The sequence below is a fragment of the Lepidothrix coronata genome, unplaced genomic scaffold (assembly GCF_001604755.1).
Source record: "Lepidothrix coronata isolate B3197 unplaced genomic scaffold, Lepidothrix_coronata-1.0 Scaffold25, whole genome shotgun sequence".
In the NCBI taxonomy this organism is placed as follows: domain Eukaryota; kingdom Metazoa; phylum Chordata; class Aves; order Passeriformes; family Pipridae; genus Lepidothrix; species Lepidothrix coronata.
In genome coordinates, this window is record NW_016690205.1 from 4,627,448 (window position 1) to 4,644,497 (window position 17,050).

The window sequence follows — 17,050 nt, forward strand, 5'->3', positions numbered from 1 at the left end:
GGCCTCCTCTGGACTCACTCCAGCAGCTCCACATCCCTCTTGTGGTCCCCAAGAGCTGGAGGCAGCTCTGCAGGTGGGCTCTCACCTGAGAGGGGGAGAATCCCCCCCCCCACCCCCGCTGCCCAGGCTGTGGGATCAGCCCAGGACACGTGGGGGTTTCTGGGCTGCATCCTGTCCAGCCTCTCACCCACCGGCTCCCCCAAGCCCTTCTCCCAGGGCTGCTCCATCAGTTCATCCCCAGCTGGCATCGACACAGGGGGTTGTCCCGACGCCGGTGCGGCACCAGCACCTGGCATTGTTAAACCTCACGACGCTCTTACAGACCCACTTCTCGAACCCGTCCAGGTCCCAAACGCAGAGTCCGCCACAACCGCGGAACACCCGCAGAAACCCCGTTTTAACGCCGCACCACTGCGAAGGAAACACTTTTTGCGCAGGCACCGAAACTTTCCGTCGGAGCACACCAGGCGCACCTGGAATACAATCAGGGAGGCACCTCCCCGTCCCGCTGTCCTTTGTGCGGGAGCCGGGCGTGTTTTCCCGTCGGTGGGAGCCGCGGGGCTGGTTCCCGAGCGTCCCCCGGGAGCGCTCCCGCATCCCCGGGCGCGGGCGGGATGCGGAGGGCGGGCGGCCCGGAGGGAAGGGGCGGCCGGCCGGGCTCCGGCTCCGCCCGCACCACATGATCCGAGAAACTTTTCCCGTCCCGCGGTTGGAAAATGGCGGCGTAGGGAGCGGGGCTCTCGCATCCCGGCGCCGGCGGCTCCCAGCGCCATGACCCGCTGGGTGCCCACCAAAAGGGAGGAGAAGTACGGCGTAGGTGAGGACACACCGCCCCCCGCCCGCCTGGTGCCCCGCGGGGGGACCCCCGGCCCGGGCCTCCCCTCACCCCGTCCCATCCCGTCCCATCCCATCCCTGCCCGGCTCCCCCGCTGCGCTCCCCTGGAAGCGGCAGGGATGGATCCTCCCCTCCGGGGCCGGGATGGAGCGCGGTGACCCCCGTGTTCCCGATGTTCCCGGGACCCCCCCGGCGCGCTCCGTGCGCCCCCCGCCTGCCGGGACTCGCTCCCAGGAACTTTGAGGAGTTGTCTGGGAGCGCTCTAGCTGGAAAAGTTGCCTTTCCTTTCGCCCCGCCGTTGCTGCCTCTTCCCGAGCGCTGCTCGGCGTAGAAAAGGCTTGGAGTTGTTTCCACGTCGGTTTCTTTCCCACCTCGCTGGTGGGAGCAGGGCAGGATACGCTTCCCAGGCTGGATCCTTGGTGGCCGCTGGGAGCCCACCCTGTGCCCTGTCCCTCTTTTGGAGGTTTTGAGGCTCCCAGGAACAGGGCTCTGGCTCTGCTGGGAGTGTGATGTTCATACAGATGAGGGTTTTCCCTGCGCGCTGCTCTCCGCGGATCCATTTCGTTCTCCGCTCCTTCCGTCGCTCCCAAACAGAGGGGGATTGTTCCCAGCTGGTGGTTAAAACATCTCCGCTCTAATTAAACAGCACCAAAGCCCCGTGGGTTTGGGCAGGGCTGTGCCAAGAGAGCCCGTCTTGAGTTTAAAGACGTTTGATTTCGAGCAAAAGAGTATTTTTTTTTTTTTTTTAAGGATTGCGGAGATGAAAACTTTAGTGGCATGAATGAGCGTTTGTCTTGGGGAAGGAAATAATAAATCTGACTGTTCAAATTGGAGAGGCGAAATTCAGTGTCCACCACAGTTCTTGGACTGGATTGATTGAGAAGAAAAACTTTTCATGTAAACCTACAGATAACCGTTGTATAAACAAAGTGAGCAGGAAAAAGGGAGTTTCTGGGTCTAAGGAGAGCCCACGTGAATTTTAGGAATGAATTTTAAATTCTGTGTGTATGTCCCAAGAGAACATGGCAGAGCTTTTAAATTATTAGCAAACCCCAGTTACACTGTGTGAGACCCAGGAGTAATTTCAGTGCTGAGGATGCAGGACAACTGTATGGAAGCAGAAGTGTTGCTGGTGGCAGTCGCTCATTAGGTTCCCAGATTACCTCCTCGTGGTGTGGGATGGGTGTTTGGGATGATAAATTGTCGTGTAGTAGAAGTTGTTACAAACCAGTGATGCTCGAAAGCAAGTTCCTCTTCTGCACGAACTCGTGTCTGCTGCTGTGGTAGAGGCCACTGCCCAGACCTGGCTTTCCAGGAATCCATGTCTTGGGAGTGACTTTGAAAGGATGAAAGAAGTGAGGAATAAACTGAGTAATTTAAAATATGCTTTAGGCAAATATGGATCTTCAGCATTGGAGATTGTGTAGTAAGAGAACTAGACTTAACTGTAATTTAAGAATAAAAAAATCACATTTCCCAGTTTGGAAACGCACAAGACGATGTGCTCAGCTGGTGCTTAGTTGGTATATTTTGTTTGTGTCCAGAGAAGTTTGTCGTGGGTTTATAATAGGATTGTTTTTCTTTCATAGTTTGTTTTCTTTTTCCTGCAAATAAGATGAGAGGGACTGTCCTCCCCAAAGTGGGGTATTTCTCTGCTGAATCACAGGGGTGTGAGAGTTGAAAGTTGCATTGCAAGGAGATAAAATTGGATTTAGAGTTAATTGAACGTTGCAATTCACTGGGCTGTTTTGGGAGGGATAGCTTCCTTTTGGTGTCGCTGGGCTTCCTCCTGAGGAGAATGAATATTCAGTTTGGTTTTATGTGTTTGGTTGTATAAGTTTGTGTTCTTAAAAAAGGGCACCTGTGTACACCATGAGTCTTCTGATGTTTTATTTTTTGCTGCTTGTGAAATTGGAGGTTGTGGAGAATTGATGCCACAGTTACACAGTCCCAAACAGAATTGCAGAAGGCACTGTTAAGCCAAAAGTTCTAACATAAGAATATTTTTCTTGCTATTTGCCCTGACCAATCCTGCACACTGAGGTTGACTCAGTATTGTCTGATAGTGAAATGGAAACATCTTCATGTTCCCAAAGAGTATTGTTAATTGAACTGCCATCTTAGTGATATATAATGTGTTCTGTGTGGATCTCATCAGTCCATATTAATATGTCCAAGGGGTGTCAGAGGATGGTGTCAGACTCTCTTTTTAGTGATGTGCAGTGATGGGATGAGGAGCAATGGCCATAAACTAAAACAAAAGAAGTCCTACCTCAACATGAGGAAGAACTTCTTTGCATGGAGGGTGGCAGAGCACTGGAACAGCTGCCCAGGGAGGCTGTGGAGTCTCCCTCTCTGGAGACATTCCAACCCCACGCGGATGTGTTCTGGTGTCACCTGCTCTGGGTGACCCTGCCTTGGCAGTGGGTTGGACTGGATGATCTCCAGAGGTCCCTTCCAACCCCAACAGTTCTGGCATTCAGTGTGCACGCTTCCCTGAAGCAGAAATAGCAGGAAGGTGTGTTCTGTTGTGATTGTTACTTGTGTCGCAATCGTGGAAGCTCAGAACTGTGGGCATATGTAGAGAGATGTTTATATTTAAAGAGATGTTTATATACGTGTGTTTATATACAAAGAGATGTTTATATATGAAATACACACATGTTCATGTCATACATATATATACTTTCCCCCCTCCTCTTGGCTGGTGTATTTCTGTGCACCACTGAGGATTTTTAACATACCCAGTCCTGAACATCTGCTGTGATGCAGTTGGAATAAATCAAGGCAACAATCTGTGCTGAAACAGTGGTAGGACACAGGTGTGTTAAGGAAGGCTCCTCCTGCCCAGCCCTTTGCCCTGGCACAGTGGGGTCTGTGGTGCTGCTGGGTTTCCTGCACTCAAATGAAGTGAATTTGGTGTTGTACAGAGGCATTATCTCAGCAGGCACTTGTGAGCGTGACTCAGCTCCGCTTCCTGAGAGAGTTCAGGGGAGGCTGCACGAGGGCTGGGTGTGGGTATAATGGGATAATATGGTTATTAGATTAACATATGGGGAGCCCTGCGAAACAGGAAAACCATCAGCTTAATTGGAGAAGGTTTTCCCTGCTCCTGATGCTGCATGTCCTTCTCTTTCCTCTCAATCCTGCCTTTCATCTCCCTCCCTGAGCCAGGGGGATGCTTATGGTTGTGTTGAGGGGGCTCTATGGGTGTATGGTTTCTTTAGAGGGGACATCAGAGGCTGTCAGAGTCCTAGGGCTTCTCATGTCTGCTGTGTCCCCTCGGTGGCATCAGTGGCTCTGGAGTGTGGCTGCTCAGTCTCCCGTTTCCTGCTTTTAGTGTGATGTGAAAATTGTAATTTTGGTGTTCTTCCTTAATGAGATGTAATGAACTGCTTTGGCAACTCTGTGAGCCTGAACAGAGCTTCTGAGATAGCATAAAGTGGTGGTAGTAGCTTCCAAATCCTCATGACTTCTGCTGTTTTTTGACCCTTTGCCTTTGGGCTGAGAACTGCAGTGAGAGGTAGAACTGGTGCCATTGTGGTCTTACTATAAATACTGTATTTAAAATGCCTTTGTGTCCAAAGGTTTGTGCCTATATGGGAGAATTAGACCATTACTATGATAGTTTAATCCGTTTTTTTTCCTCTTTTTTTTTTAATGAATGGTGAAGTAAAGAAATAGTGCCCTTGGATGGTCAGATGTAGAAGGAAAACTTCCCAGTTACGGGGCTTGTGAGCCCTGTTGAGATCCTGTTAATTTTCAGGATGGGGTCCCTACTTTGCTACTCCTAATGAGAACATGGATAGTTGTGCCCTTGCTGTAATCAGTGTCTCTGCCTTGTAGGCAAAGTGCTCCTGTCCTTGGACAGCTTCATGAATCCTGTGTTCAGTTCTGTCCCCTCACTGCAGGAAAGACATTGAGGGGCTGGAGCATGTCCAGGGGAGGGAATGGAGCTGGAAGAGTCTGGAATATAAATCCTGTGAGCTGCAGCTGAGGGAGCTGGGGGAGCTCAGCCTGGAGAAAAGGAGGCTCAGGGGGTCCTTCTCCCTCTCTGCAACTCCCTGACAGGAGGGGGGAGCCGGCGGGGGGGGTGTCGGGCTCTGTTCCCAGGGAAAAAGGGACAGGATGAGAGGAAAGAGCCTCAAGCTGGGCCAGGGGAGGGGCAGGTTGGACATCTGGAGAATTTCTGCATGGAAAGGGTGGTCAGGCACTGGAAAGAGCTGCTCAGAGAGGTGGTGGAGTCCCCATCCCTGGAGATGCTCCTTACAAGGAGCACCTGGACATGGTTCTCAGTGCTCTGGGCTGGGTGACAAGATGGGGATCGGGCACAGGTTGGACTTAAGGCTGGAAAAGACTTCCCAGACCATCGAGTCCACCCTGTGCCCAATCCTCACCTTGTCACCCAGCCCAGAGCACTGAGTGCCATGTCCAGGCATGCCTTGGACACCTCCAGGGATGGGGACTCCACTGCACTGTGTAGGGTGGGTGCCTACACCTGCATTAGTTTAAAAAAAAACAACAAGAAGCAAACAAAAAACGAACCCCCAAACGAATCCAATGTTACTCTGTGCCACACCAGTTGGGTGTTCCTGTATTTTTCCTTGTTACTGGTGAGCTTTTGTTGCGTGTCATGACAGGACAGATCATAACTAGCCAGATTTTAGATGTGGACTTTGGCCACACTTCACACTGAGGGTGTTTTAGTGCCTCTGTGAGACTGGGAGAGCTTTTCCAAAGGTGTATGTGGAAGTATCTTCATACCAGGTACATAGAAATACATATTTGTTATTATTTAGGGGAGGGGTGTGAGGAGTTGGTGAACTAAGTGGTGATACCATGATCATGATACATATTTTGCAACTGAGTTGAATGGGGGAATAGGAATTTGGTAATGCTGGTGGAAGTACAGGAACTCCTACAGCCCAGCACTGCTGCTTTACTTCTTATGCTCCAGGGAGGACTGTGGTGCTGTGGGACAGATTTAAGGCTTTTGTGGAACCCTGGAGTTATGGTTTATGGCTGTGGTGAGCAGTGGTGGCATGTGGAGACTCTTTTTGATTAAAGTGACCTTGTGTTATGCATATTCATGCCTTAAAGTAGGGAAGAAAAAATTTTAAGGAAATTGGAAAAGGTGCATCTTAGGAATGCATTTGTGTAATTTTAGTGCTGCTGTGTTGTGAGAGAGGTTTGGAGCTGCCTGGCATGACAGGACAGGTACCTTTGCACTGTTAGTGGCAGCAGGACCATGCTCTGACACGTCCCAAACCTGTAGAGTGAAAATGAAAATGCCCATGAAAGATTTGCTGCCTTATTGATCAGTGTTTGATCTGTATTGATCAGTCATTTTGACTGAGCACATGCAGCTTCAGTGTCCTAGAGACAACAAACCCCATGGACACCCAAATTAGGGCTTTATTTGTGGTATCCCTCTCCTGTGAGGAAAGACTGGGAGAATTTGGATCATTCAGCCTGGAGAAGTTGTGGGGTGACCGAATTGTGGCCTTCCAGGACCTGATGGGAGCTGACACAAAAGATGGAGAGGGAATTTTTACAAGGGCTGGAGTGACAAGACAAGGTGGAGTGGCTTCAAACTGACAGTAGGTTTAGGTGGGATATTGGGAAGGAATTCTTGGCTGGGAGGGTGGTGAGGCCCTGGCAAAGGTTGCCCAGAGAAGCTGTGGCTGCCCCATCCCTGGAAGTGTCCAAGGCCAGGTTGGACGGGGCTTGGAGCAACCTGGGCTAGTGGAAGGTGTCCCTGCCCATGGCTGGGGGTGGGACTGGATGATCTTTAAGGTTCTTTCCAATCCAAACCAGCCTGGGATTCTATCTTTACAACACCTTTTCGTTCCCTGCTTGCTGAGGGGATGCATTTCCACGTTCCCCCATCCCTGTCACCCCACAAAGCAGAGGAAAGGGACTGGTAGCTGAAACGCACTCCTTCCTACATGGGTGACCTTAATTTGACTGCAGGCATGTGCTCAATTACTCCCAGTTTACTCAGCAGCCACTATTGTTCTCTATCAATAAACACTTGTTGCAAACAACAGATTGGAGAGGGATAAAGATACCGGATAAGTGTGTACTCCTGTTTGTTTTCATCCAGGTCAGCAACAACATTACAAGCTGGGATTGTTCTGAGAAATGATTAGGGATTTACCAGGAATTATTACTCTTTTTTTCTCATAGAGCACGTACTGACTTCCAGTAGGCAACCAGCTCTGTAATACAGAGCTTTTATTTAACTCTCTCTGCAGAGAAAGTTTTCAGTCAGTTTAGGGATTTTTTTTCAGCCGTTAGTTTTACTCTTGTTCCTAGAAAATAGAAGGGGAGGGAGAGTTTTCACAAGATGAGGTTTCACACTATACATGATACACAAGTATGGCAGTGACGGTAGGTCCAGGGGCTGATTTAAGGTTTTTGGTTTGGTATTTCCCTCCCTGATAGCGTTCAAGACTCCAGGTTGGATGGGGTCTAGTGGAAGCTGTCCCTGCCCATGGCAGGGGGTGGAACTGGATGGTCTTTAAGGTCCCTTTCAAGCCAAACCATTCTGTGATTTCAAGTAGGAGCTTGGTGGGTTTGTAGTTATCCCCTTTATCTCTAATGTTATAAATGCTTGACTTGGGTGCACTGAAACAATGCTAATTTTGGGCTCTTTGCCACACTTGGCACGGATTTCTTTGCGCTCTAAGTGCATTTTCCTTTCTGCAAAGGCAAAGTTTGCAGGGAAGGGGAAAATAAACTGGAGGTAACTTAGAGTCAAAGCAACGTCTCCAGGAGGGCTTTCTGTCAGCTGCAACTGCGGGTGTAAGTGTTGGGATAATTTTTCCTTTAAATATTTGTGTTTCTGGGGTTTGCCCAGTGTTGGCTGTAGGGCACACGCAGGATATGCTTTGTCTAATCCTTCAGTGCAGCCCTGCTGGACCGAAATCCAATACATCTTGTTAAATAGCTATAGATGTGTCCAACTCTAGATAAATAGCTGAAAGGTGACTTATATTAATGAATGGAAGCTCCAGCAAGGAACTGCTGCTAATCCAGTCTTAAGGTATTTACTCTATCAAAGGTGTCAGTCTTGTCTCTCCTCTTTGACTTGCTGCAAGTCCAAAACTTCCACAAAGCATTCAGTGGTGCTGCTCTTCGTTATTACGGTTCTTCTTTGACAGGGAGATGGACCACTGAAAAATTAGCTTTTTTTATATTTTTTTAAAACTTAAAAACATTTTTAATTCTGTTTTCTAGCCTGTGGTAGCCCCTGAGGCTGTTCTGACAATAGTAATTTTCTGAGTAAGGTTTTAATCAATTCCTTAATGAGTTATTGGAATACTTTCCTCCTTCAGCTTGGGGAGGAGTATTGAAATCTTGCCCTATCTAAACTAAAAAGTGTTCAATAAGAGATAATTCTTGTAATTCTGAAACTTTATCTCTGTTTTCAGGCTGTAGTTGAGGAAACACATATATTTATAGTATTGTTTGGCCATGTTTATGTAACTTGTGCATTAAATCTGATTTCTGATGTAAAGATTTGTAACACAGAAAGCAACAGTGGCTGAATTTTTATTTCATCAGCAAAAATAGGAAATATCTCTGGAAATACTTTTGTGCTCCATGTAGCTTTGTAACTAAACTGAAATAATTACACTGAGAACTATTCTGTGTAATCAGGGATCCACATACGTAACAAAACAAGCAGATGGATGAATAACTGAGGTAACTATTGCCTGAGATACATGAATTTTGGTTTTTTTTGTATAATATTTCTTAGCACTGCTGCTTTGTTTCCAGTATTGCTGATGTTATTTCTGCACAAACCTTTTTATAACATGTTTTCAGAGGTTTGTGGTGGCTGATTTTGCCTAAGGGTATTGGAGTAGCAAAATGTCTTTCTGTTACCCAGTAGAAAATACCAACAACTAAGTGGGACAGGGTTTGCTGTGTAATTTATGAATGTGAATGGCAGTAAAATTGTACATAATCAATGTATGTGCTTGTAGGCACTTGGGGGTTTAAGGCACTGCGTTCTGTACATCTCTGCTCTTGCAGTACTTGTGTCACTCTGATGTTTGTACTACACAAATTATTCAATATTGAGATTGAAAAGCTGCTGGAGCAGCTCCCAGGCTGAACCTGGTGCAGGGATTTTGGGAGAGGATGGTGTTGTTCCTGAGGAGTCCTGTGTGTGGAGGGCATTGGTGGTGGCATGATGGAGAATTGCCTTCCCCATGGGGAAGCCTTTTGGCTTGACCTGAGGAAGTTCCTGGCAGAGCTTCCTGGAGGCACAGCTCCTGGGCAGCCTGGAAAATGTCCCTTTGGCAGTGCAGGTGGGCACTGGGGTGAGCACAGAGACTGAAGTGCTCCCAGAGCCTCTTCAAGCATCCAGATACCTCCTGGAAGTACAGCCTTAGGTGTTTTTGTTTGCTCTGCCTGCCCTGTCCTCCTTATCCAAACAAAGCACGGAAGTACCCACGTCACTCCCTTTGCAGTTGAATGTAATAAAATAACATCTGTTGAGGGAACCCACAAGGAGCTGAGGAGGCCAGACCATACCCAAACCTCACTCTCAAGGGCCTTCAGCTGGGCTGTGTTAGGAGGACTTTCCCAATTTCCATACCTGGAATAAAAAGAAAAAAAAAGAATTAAGGAATAACTTGTCAAGCCTTGGTGCTGGTGGTGCCTGTGATTCCCGAATCAGGAAGTGGGCAGAGATACAGGATTATGGAAAGCTCCACTCTTACCTGTGTCTCCAGCAGCTTGCCTGCCTCCCAGCTGGTTCTTTAGCCTTTAACACCCTCCTAATGGTGCCAGCTGATCTGCAGGAAAAAAATCTTGGCAGTAGGGAATGTTTCAATGGATGCAGTTGGGTCCTTTTATTGCCTCAGCTCAGTGTGTGTAGTATCTGTAGCAAAGGCTGTGCATCAGAAGTAAAGTGAAAGCAACTGGTAATGCCAAAAGTATTCCTGTAGTAGACCCTGGAATAGGAAATATCTCAAAGCTGAGCCAGATGGAAGTCACTGATGATCATTTGAGTTTCTGAGTCTTGAGGCAGATGGTGAACAATTTAAAGGGACGCTTGCTTTCAGAAAAAATCTGCTGTGCATATGACTCCAGTGAGCAAATCATGACCCTGCCATGGCTCTGGATTATCAAGGCAGTGGCTTGGAATGCCCTATAAATACTGTGCTCTGAAGGAGGGGTTGCACTGCAGTAGTGACTGTGTGTAGATATGGTTAAGTGTGTTGCTTGGGTGAGGAAAATTATAGATAAGGGTCTGTGGGAACCTTTAAACCTTCTCTTGACTAAATATAAGGTTAATCTCTCAAAATAGGAGCATATGAATGAAAATTGGCATCAAAACGGCAAGAAGTGGTTTTTTTTTACTTTAATTGTTTTTTTTTTAAGTAGCAGAAAGAGCTAAAAGAGGATGTGCTTGTCAGCTTTTGTTTGACTTGTCTTTGACTTTTTCCTACTGCTTTGGGGTGGTCTGGGAGCATTTTTTCTGTTTGGCATCAGTCTGACTCATTTGTAGCTCTAATATAGAAAATAAATGCTTACACTCAAGCCTTTAGTGTGCTCTAAAATGAGATAGTGGTGGTGTTACCTGATGTCTGGCCTCTTTTTTCATTATATCTCCTCTTTTATCCTTATACACAAATGCCCTCCAGTTTTCTGCAGCCATTTCCCGTCATCTTGCCATCCCTGCTGGAATTCCTTCCATCCCACTCACCTGCCTCCCCCTGTTTCACAGTGGGGGGAAATCGTGCTCATCTGTGGAGACTTACAACCCTCATCCACCTCCCTGTGTTGTGCTGCCTCGGTCTTGCCTTTATTTTTCTTACCTTGACTAGTACATGTTGGTGTGTCTCCATCAATCCATCACCTTCCTGAGGCTTCTTTGACCAAGAATCTTAGGTGGAGTAGACTTGAGACACTGTTTTATTTCCTCCTGGCTGAGGTTGGTGTGTCTTGTGTTGTGTGTTGGGTTTTTGGAATTTTTTTTTTTTTTTGGCCGTGGGTTGATCTGTGAAGTTTCCAGTGTGAAAGCTAAGTGGTATAACTAAACCAGTGGTTTTACTGGTAGTGTTTTTAGTAAGTTGGTTTAAAAAGAAGGTGGTTTGTGGCTTTCCCCCCCCCCTTTTACTTTTGGAGGTATTTTGGGCTTTCATTTCAAATCAGAGTTAGTCTGTAGAAGGCATGTCTTTGGTATGGCAATTTTTACCTCTATCCTTCCTTGGCAGCCTGTCAGCAACGCCCCTGTAGCTGTTGACAGCCTTTGTTCCACCTCTGTGTGACCTCCATTGGGCTGTTCTGCACTTTTTTTGATGCTACTCACTGATGGTTGGGCATAAAGAAGCCAACTTTTTGTCATGGATGTCCCAGGCAAAGGGCAGAAAAGCTGCTCCCAAACCCTGTAAGACTGGGACTGCCTCACAAACACAGCAACTGGAATTGGCTCCTTTGGAAAATGGATTTAGTGACATCTGACAAAGCACTGGAGGGGACTGAAGCAGTGGATAAAGATCTCTTTCCCAGGGATTTCAGTTATTGAGCTTTTCTGGTGAGAAAACAGTTGTTCTTGCTCACAGGTTAAATATCTGTTCTCATCTCCAGCCACTTTTTATGGTGCAGAGGTATTCCTTAGTAGTTTCCACAGTGTATGAGTCAAACAGGACAAAACACCAACCCCAGACTTTTGATGGAGAGCCAAATATTCTCTTGGTATTTATTGCATTACACTTTGTTTATGTTTGTTTGTTAGTTTTGTTCTTGAGTGTTTGACTGGAACTAAGACTCTAAAAGGATTAAAAAACCACATTAGATGTTTATCTGGATAATAAGGGCATCTGCAGTTACATTGGATGGGATTGCTTTAATGCTGAGCATTAGTGCCCTAAAGAGCTTCATGAGGTGCTGATGGATGAGGGAATTTGTTTTGTGAGGTCTTGGTGTGTCTCTAAAATGTTGATGATGGGAATTGGACTTTGGACTCTGTTTTGTCATATCTGGTCTCTCTCCTGCTGTTGAGATGTTGCTGTAGGTACCAAGCTTTATTGTGTTTATGGCAAAGCTTTCTTTAAACCAGCCAGTGTGAAGTGTGTCCTATTAGCTGGTGGACTCACCATCCCTGGAAGTGTTCAGAGAACATGGATATGGCACTTGAGGACATGGTTTTGTGGGGAACATGGTGGGTTGATGGTTGAACTTGATCTTACAGGCCTTTTCCAACCTTAACATTTTTATGATTAGTAAAGGTTTTTTGGGGAAAGAAATCCAAACCTTCTTTGAGAAGCAGTTGAGTCTTTGAGGAGTGCCTGAAGTAGCTGGGGTGGGAATTCTTATTCCTTACAAATCAAGCAGTGGACTGGATATAGCCAGATAAGCACATTGTACTAAAGATTCGTGAGAATTCCTCGGTTATGGTGTCTCTCACATTTTTGGAAGTGTTGTGTGGGTTCAGCTCAGGTTTGATTTTGTAATTGAATGTGTTTGTGAAATGATTTATTAACACATTTTTTAATCAATCACTTGTGCTGCAAAAGAGGCCTCCGTTTATTTACTGAGCTGTGATAACTGACTGATTTAACTGGTTCTGATTTATGCCTTCAACACAAAGTACACTTTGGGTTTCCTGCAACAGCTGCTGGTTTCCACAGTTAAGAGAGCACAAAGGTGGACGTGTTCTTGGCTGTAAACCAGTAGTTTTAATACTTTTAGGGCTTGAATATTTAAAATATTGGGATAGCTGTGTAAGCTTTTACAGTCCAGGTGTGATACCATCTTAACCCAGTGTGCTGATCTGGGAGCTGTTCTTAAATCAAGATACAGACTTTTGAGACTAGAAGTTCGTGTATGATATTTGTAAAATACTGTCTTGATGCTTTCATAACATTTACATAAGAAATGTGGAAAATATAAAATAGTTCTGGGTAGGGGTAATAGAATAATTGCAGCTCAGGTGTTGAGGAGGTGGGTGGTGATAGCAATGAGAAATGACTGGGTAAATGTAGTGAAAAGTAAAATATTGGTGGTGGTTAATGAAGCCTTGGGCTCTACCACTGTGTTTCCCTTCTTGTTGCATCTGCACATCGCAGGGGTTCTGTTGTTGCCTTTGCATGCAGCAACACACTCTGGCTTTTGGGGCACTGTGAAGTTTAAGCTGTTTTTCTCTGGAACACTGAAGGCTCTTTAGCAAGGGGAGTAAGTTGGATTCCTACAGGAAAATGGCACAAATACTCTCCCACCTTTTTCCACACCCCTTGTGGATGTGAATCCCGCTGCTGAGTGGCCCTGGTGTCTCATGGATATATTAAAAAAGAGCTGGTTTGCTGGGTGTTTCTTGAGTGTATATTGTGCTGGCAATCATTAGTTTGATTTTTTAATAGGTTCGTTTTGAGGGAGAGGTCCTCAAAGTGGTGGATGAGTTGAGTAGTTGAGAAATAACCACTGTTTTTTACATTAATGCAGTATTTTTACAGTGGGGAAAGCACGTTTTAAGGTGAAAGTGGTTGTGGAGACAGGATATGCTGCCCAGCATAGCACAAACTTGTGCTGCCGGTTGGAGCTTGCCAAATACATTTGAGCAGAGTTTGGAAATCATGACAGGGAAATATGTCTCCTTAAGCTGTTGTTTCCTATGGAGCAGTGCTGGGAACAGCACTGGGCTGCTCCTCCAGCCAGGAGCTGGCTCTGCCCCCTCCCTTGGCTGGTGCTGCCCTGGGCATGTGCTGGGTGCTAATGCTGCACCTCTTTTCAGGGAATACTTGGATTGATGCTGGGAAAATAACATGAGAAAGAAAGAATAATCAAAATATCATTTTTTTTTTCTTATAATAGCAGGTTAGCAAGTTACTGCAGGTTAGTGGCACCTTAAACACCCTCCTGGCATTAATAAATGTGACCATCAGTGGTGTTTCTAACATACAATTACTTTGGGTGGTTATACTTAGGAAGGAAGGTGTTACTGCCCTGAGCTGTTCTGAATTACCAAGGGTGATTTTGAGGCTCAGGGAAGTAAGGGACATAGTTGTAAAGGTTGTTTCTGATATTTCAGTGGGTTGAGGAGTGTCTTACCAATGGGCAACCAAACTGATCAGACAGGACTCAGAAGCTGCTGGTGGAAAGTTCTCACCTGGGAATTCCTATATACATTTGTGATTGATTGCTGGGTTACATCAACTTTAATTTAAAAATTAATTTATTATAATATATATATTAAGATTATTAGTTAATTTAAATAATTTTTTAAAAAAAGAGTTGAACTTAAAGATCCTTGTGACTCTCTTCCAAATCAGAATGTTCTGTGATTTGACTAGAAAAGGCTTTAGAATGATTAAATTAACTGGTGATAAAGTTAAGGTTTGCAACTATAAATGTAGGTTTTTATTGGGCAAAAATTGTGGAGTTCAGGTGTCTGGAAGGGTGTTCATTTACTCAGGTTTTTCTCACTTCCTAGAAGTTTATGTATTTATATAGAGAGTAAAATGTGATGCTGTTTCTTAAAGAATGATGATGTTGTATAATATAATTCCTTCTCCTTATTTCTTGCTGAATGAATGTAAAAATTACTGTGGGTTCAGAGGATTCCCTTTAGGTGGGAAACATGGATTTGTAGGGATATGAGCTCTCTCTAACAGCTCCAGCAGCGCTGGTGGAAGGGCTGGTGATGAGAAGGGGACTCTGCAGCCTGGAGTGAGCCGGACAGTGACCCTTTGTTAGGGCCAGTGGCCGAGCCAAGTGCTCTGAAAGCAGCACAAGGCATGTGATTGCTCTCTGGCTTGGAGAAAAACAATTTTTCCCTGTTTTTTTTTTTTTCTTTTTTTTTTTTCAAAATGCTGCTCTTATCTTCCAGTGCATTCAGTGCTGCTTGACTCGCTGCCATGGTTACGTTTCCCCGTTAATTCCGGTCTAAGGTACAACTTCGGGAAAAGTGTCCCTTCTTTCCAATTTCTGCAACAGCCCGGCTCTTTTGGGAAAGGGAAATATTGGTGGATCAAATTGTGGCTCTTAGCAGGTCGTTCCTCTCTCTAGTGTTCTTTTGGAGGAGGCAGAATGAGTTCCTCAGGGATTATTTGACTCGGGATCTGTGCTCCTGCTCTGTCATTCTTGCTCTTGGAGACAGCCTGAAGGCCTGAGAGACAAATAACATGATGGCAGAGAAAAACTGAGCAAGGTTTGATGTGGAAAAAGCCTAAAGCTCTTTTATCTCTCTTCCCCACTCCATGAGCTTTTCTGAGAAAGCAGCAGAGGAATTTTGATTTTGTTTTCTCTTGTAGAAATACCGAGGAGGAAGAAGAGTAGGAAATGAAAACATCTTCCCATCACCTCGTTTCCTCCTTGCTTTAGGCTCTTTGCTCTGCATCATCAGCTCTGTATTGCAGGGAATAGTGTCATTTTCCCCCTGTTTCTGCAGCAGTGCAGTAGCAGTTTTATCATGTTGAAATTGATTTTTATAGTCATGGAAATGACTATTAAAATATAGCTGTGACTTTAAGCTCTCTGCTGTAGAAATGCTTAGTGAAAGACACCATCTTCACAAAATTGTGTTCAGTGCAATAGAAGCCTGCTGCAGTGGCAAGGGAGATGCTTGAAGAAGCAGGGGACTGATGCCTCAGGTGGTGCTTTGTGCCCTCCTTGAGCTCCAAATTGTGCCTGTGGGGGCTTTGACATAATTTGTGCTGGTTTATCCTGGTGCTCTGGATTGGGAAGGACTTTGGGGTTTGCCTGCATCGTTCGTGTGACTCAAATCCGGCTTGTGAAAGGGACTGTAAGATTGAGCTTGTGGCATTTGGGGATGTTGCACCTGTTAGCAGAACATGAACTAAACCACAGGAAGTTCCACCTCAACATGAGGCAGCACTTCTTTCCATGGAGGGTGGCAGAGCACTGGAACAGCTGCCCAGGGAGGGCAGATGGGGAGTTTCCCTCTCTGGAGACATTCCAAACCCACCTGGAAGCATTCCTGTGTCACCTGCAGCAGGTGACCCTGCCTTGGCAGGGGAGTTGAACTGGTGATCTCCAAAGGTCCCTTCCAACCCCAACACTTCTGGGATTCCGTGGCTCAATTTAGGACCTTTCCCTAAGGCTACACTCACTGTCTGTTAATTGGTGCTGCCACCATCACCCTGAGGTTTGGAACAAGCTGGACTCCTGCAGCTGCTGCCTGAGGGACAAGGTGTCAGTGCTGGTGCAAGGGAAGGGGCAGGGACATGCAGCTGGAGGCTCAGGAGCCAGGAATGGGTGTGGAGCTGCAGCCCTGCCGGTTTTGGTCACTAATCTCCTGGGGAACCTCAGTCCAGCAATCCTGACGTTGACTCATGGCCAGTTCATGCACATTTGATCCTCTGCCACACTGATTGTTCTGGACTGCCTCCTCCTCCCCTCCAGTGTTTAACTCTTTTCCTTCCCATGGCCAGCACACAGCTGGATGTATTTCCTCCACAGCAATATTTATGGTCTGGCAGATTTTGCAAAGGCTTCGGTAGAATTGTTTTGGAATTTCAGTTCATTAATACCAAGTCCATTTTGAACAGTTAAGGCTCAAATGCTCTCCTTGCCTTCTTTGAGGATGTTCCCTGTAGCCCCACCACAGCAAGAGCCAAGTTACAGCTTCCTAGTGTCCCCTGGTGACACGTAGGAAAGCCAAGGGAACATCAAAACTCATTCACTTCGTGATTCTGAGTTACCAGAAGACAGATGCCAAGACATCTGCCACTAGATAGTGTTTTCTGTTAGTCTACATCAGCATCTTGCTTTTTCTGCAGAGCCAGTGTTAAGAGCTCAGGGTGATGTGATTCCTTCTTGCATGCAGGGTGTTTCAGTTAATGGACTTCTTAATATTAAAAATCAATTTGGATGTTCTTGATTGTGCTTCTTGTTAGCTGTGCATTATGGCACATTAATAATGCTGTTAAAGTCAATAATTATATATATATTTATTTTAGCATTAGTTTCAGTTTTACACCCCCAGTACTTTGTGCTGAAGTACTTGGAATACTGATTAGCAAGAAGGAGGAGGGAGAAAGCTGTTAAACAGTGAGTTGGCATCTTACTTCATTAGCTCCCTAAAAATAAAGTGTCTGGTTTGAAAGGGGGAAGGAAGAAAAGCAAGAACCTCAACTTGCTTCTTGGTAATCTTGGCTTGGTCCAGGACTCTTTATTTCACAGAATCACAGTATCAATTAAATTGGAAAATCCCTCCAATATCACCAAGACCACCCT

At 45.8% G+C, this 17,050-nt stretch overlaps 1 protein-coding gene across 2 annotated transcripts in view; it reads left to right on the forward strand.

Annotated features, from left to right (window-relative positions):
- Positions 1-696: 696 nt before the first annotated feature.
- The window catches only part of DOCK1 (dedicator of cytokinesis 1), a 278,725-nt gene continuing 262,371 nt past the window's right edge, over positions 697-17,050 (forward strand). For both annotated transcript variants that reach the window (XM_017809240.1, XM_017809241.1), the window contains exon 1: positions 697-817. In XM_017809240.1, the coding sequence (XP_017664729.1) occupies positions 772-817 (46 nt within the window). In that variant the 5' untranslated portion in view covers positions 697-771. The remainder of the gene's footprint in view (positions 818-17,050) is intronic.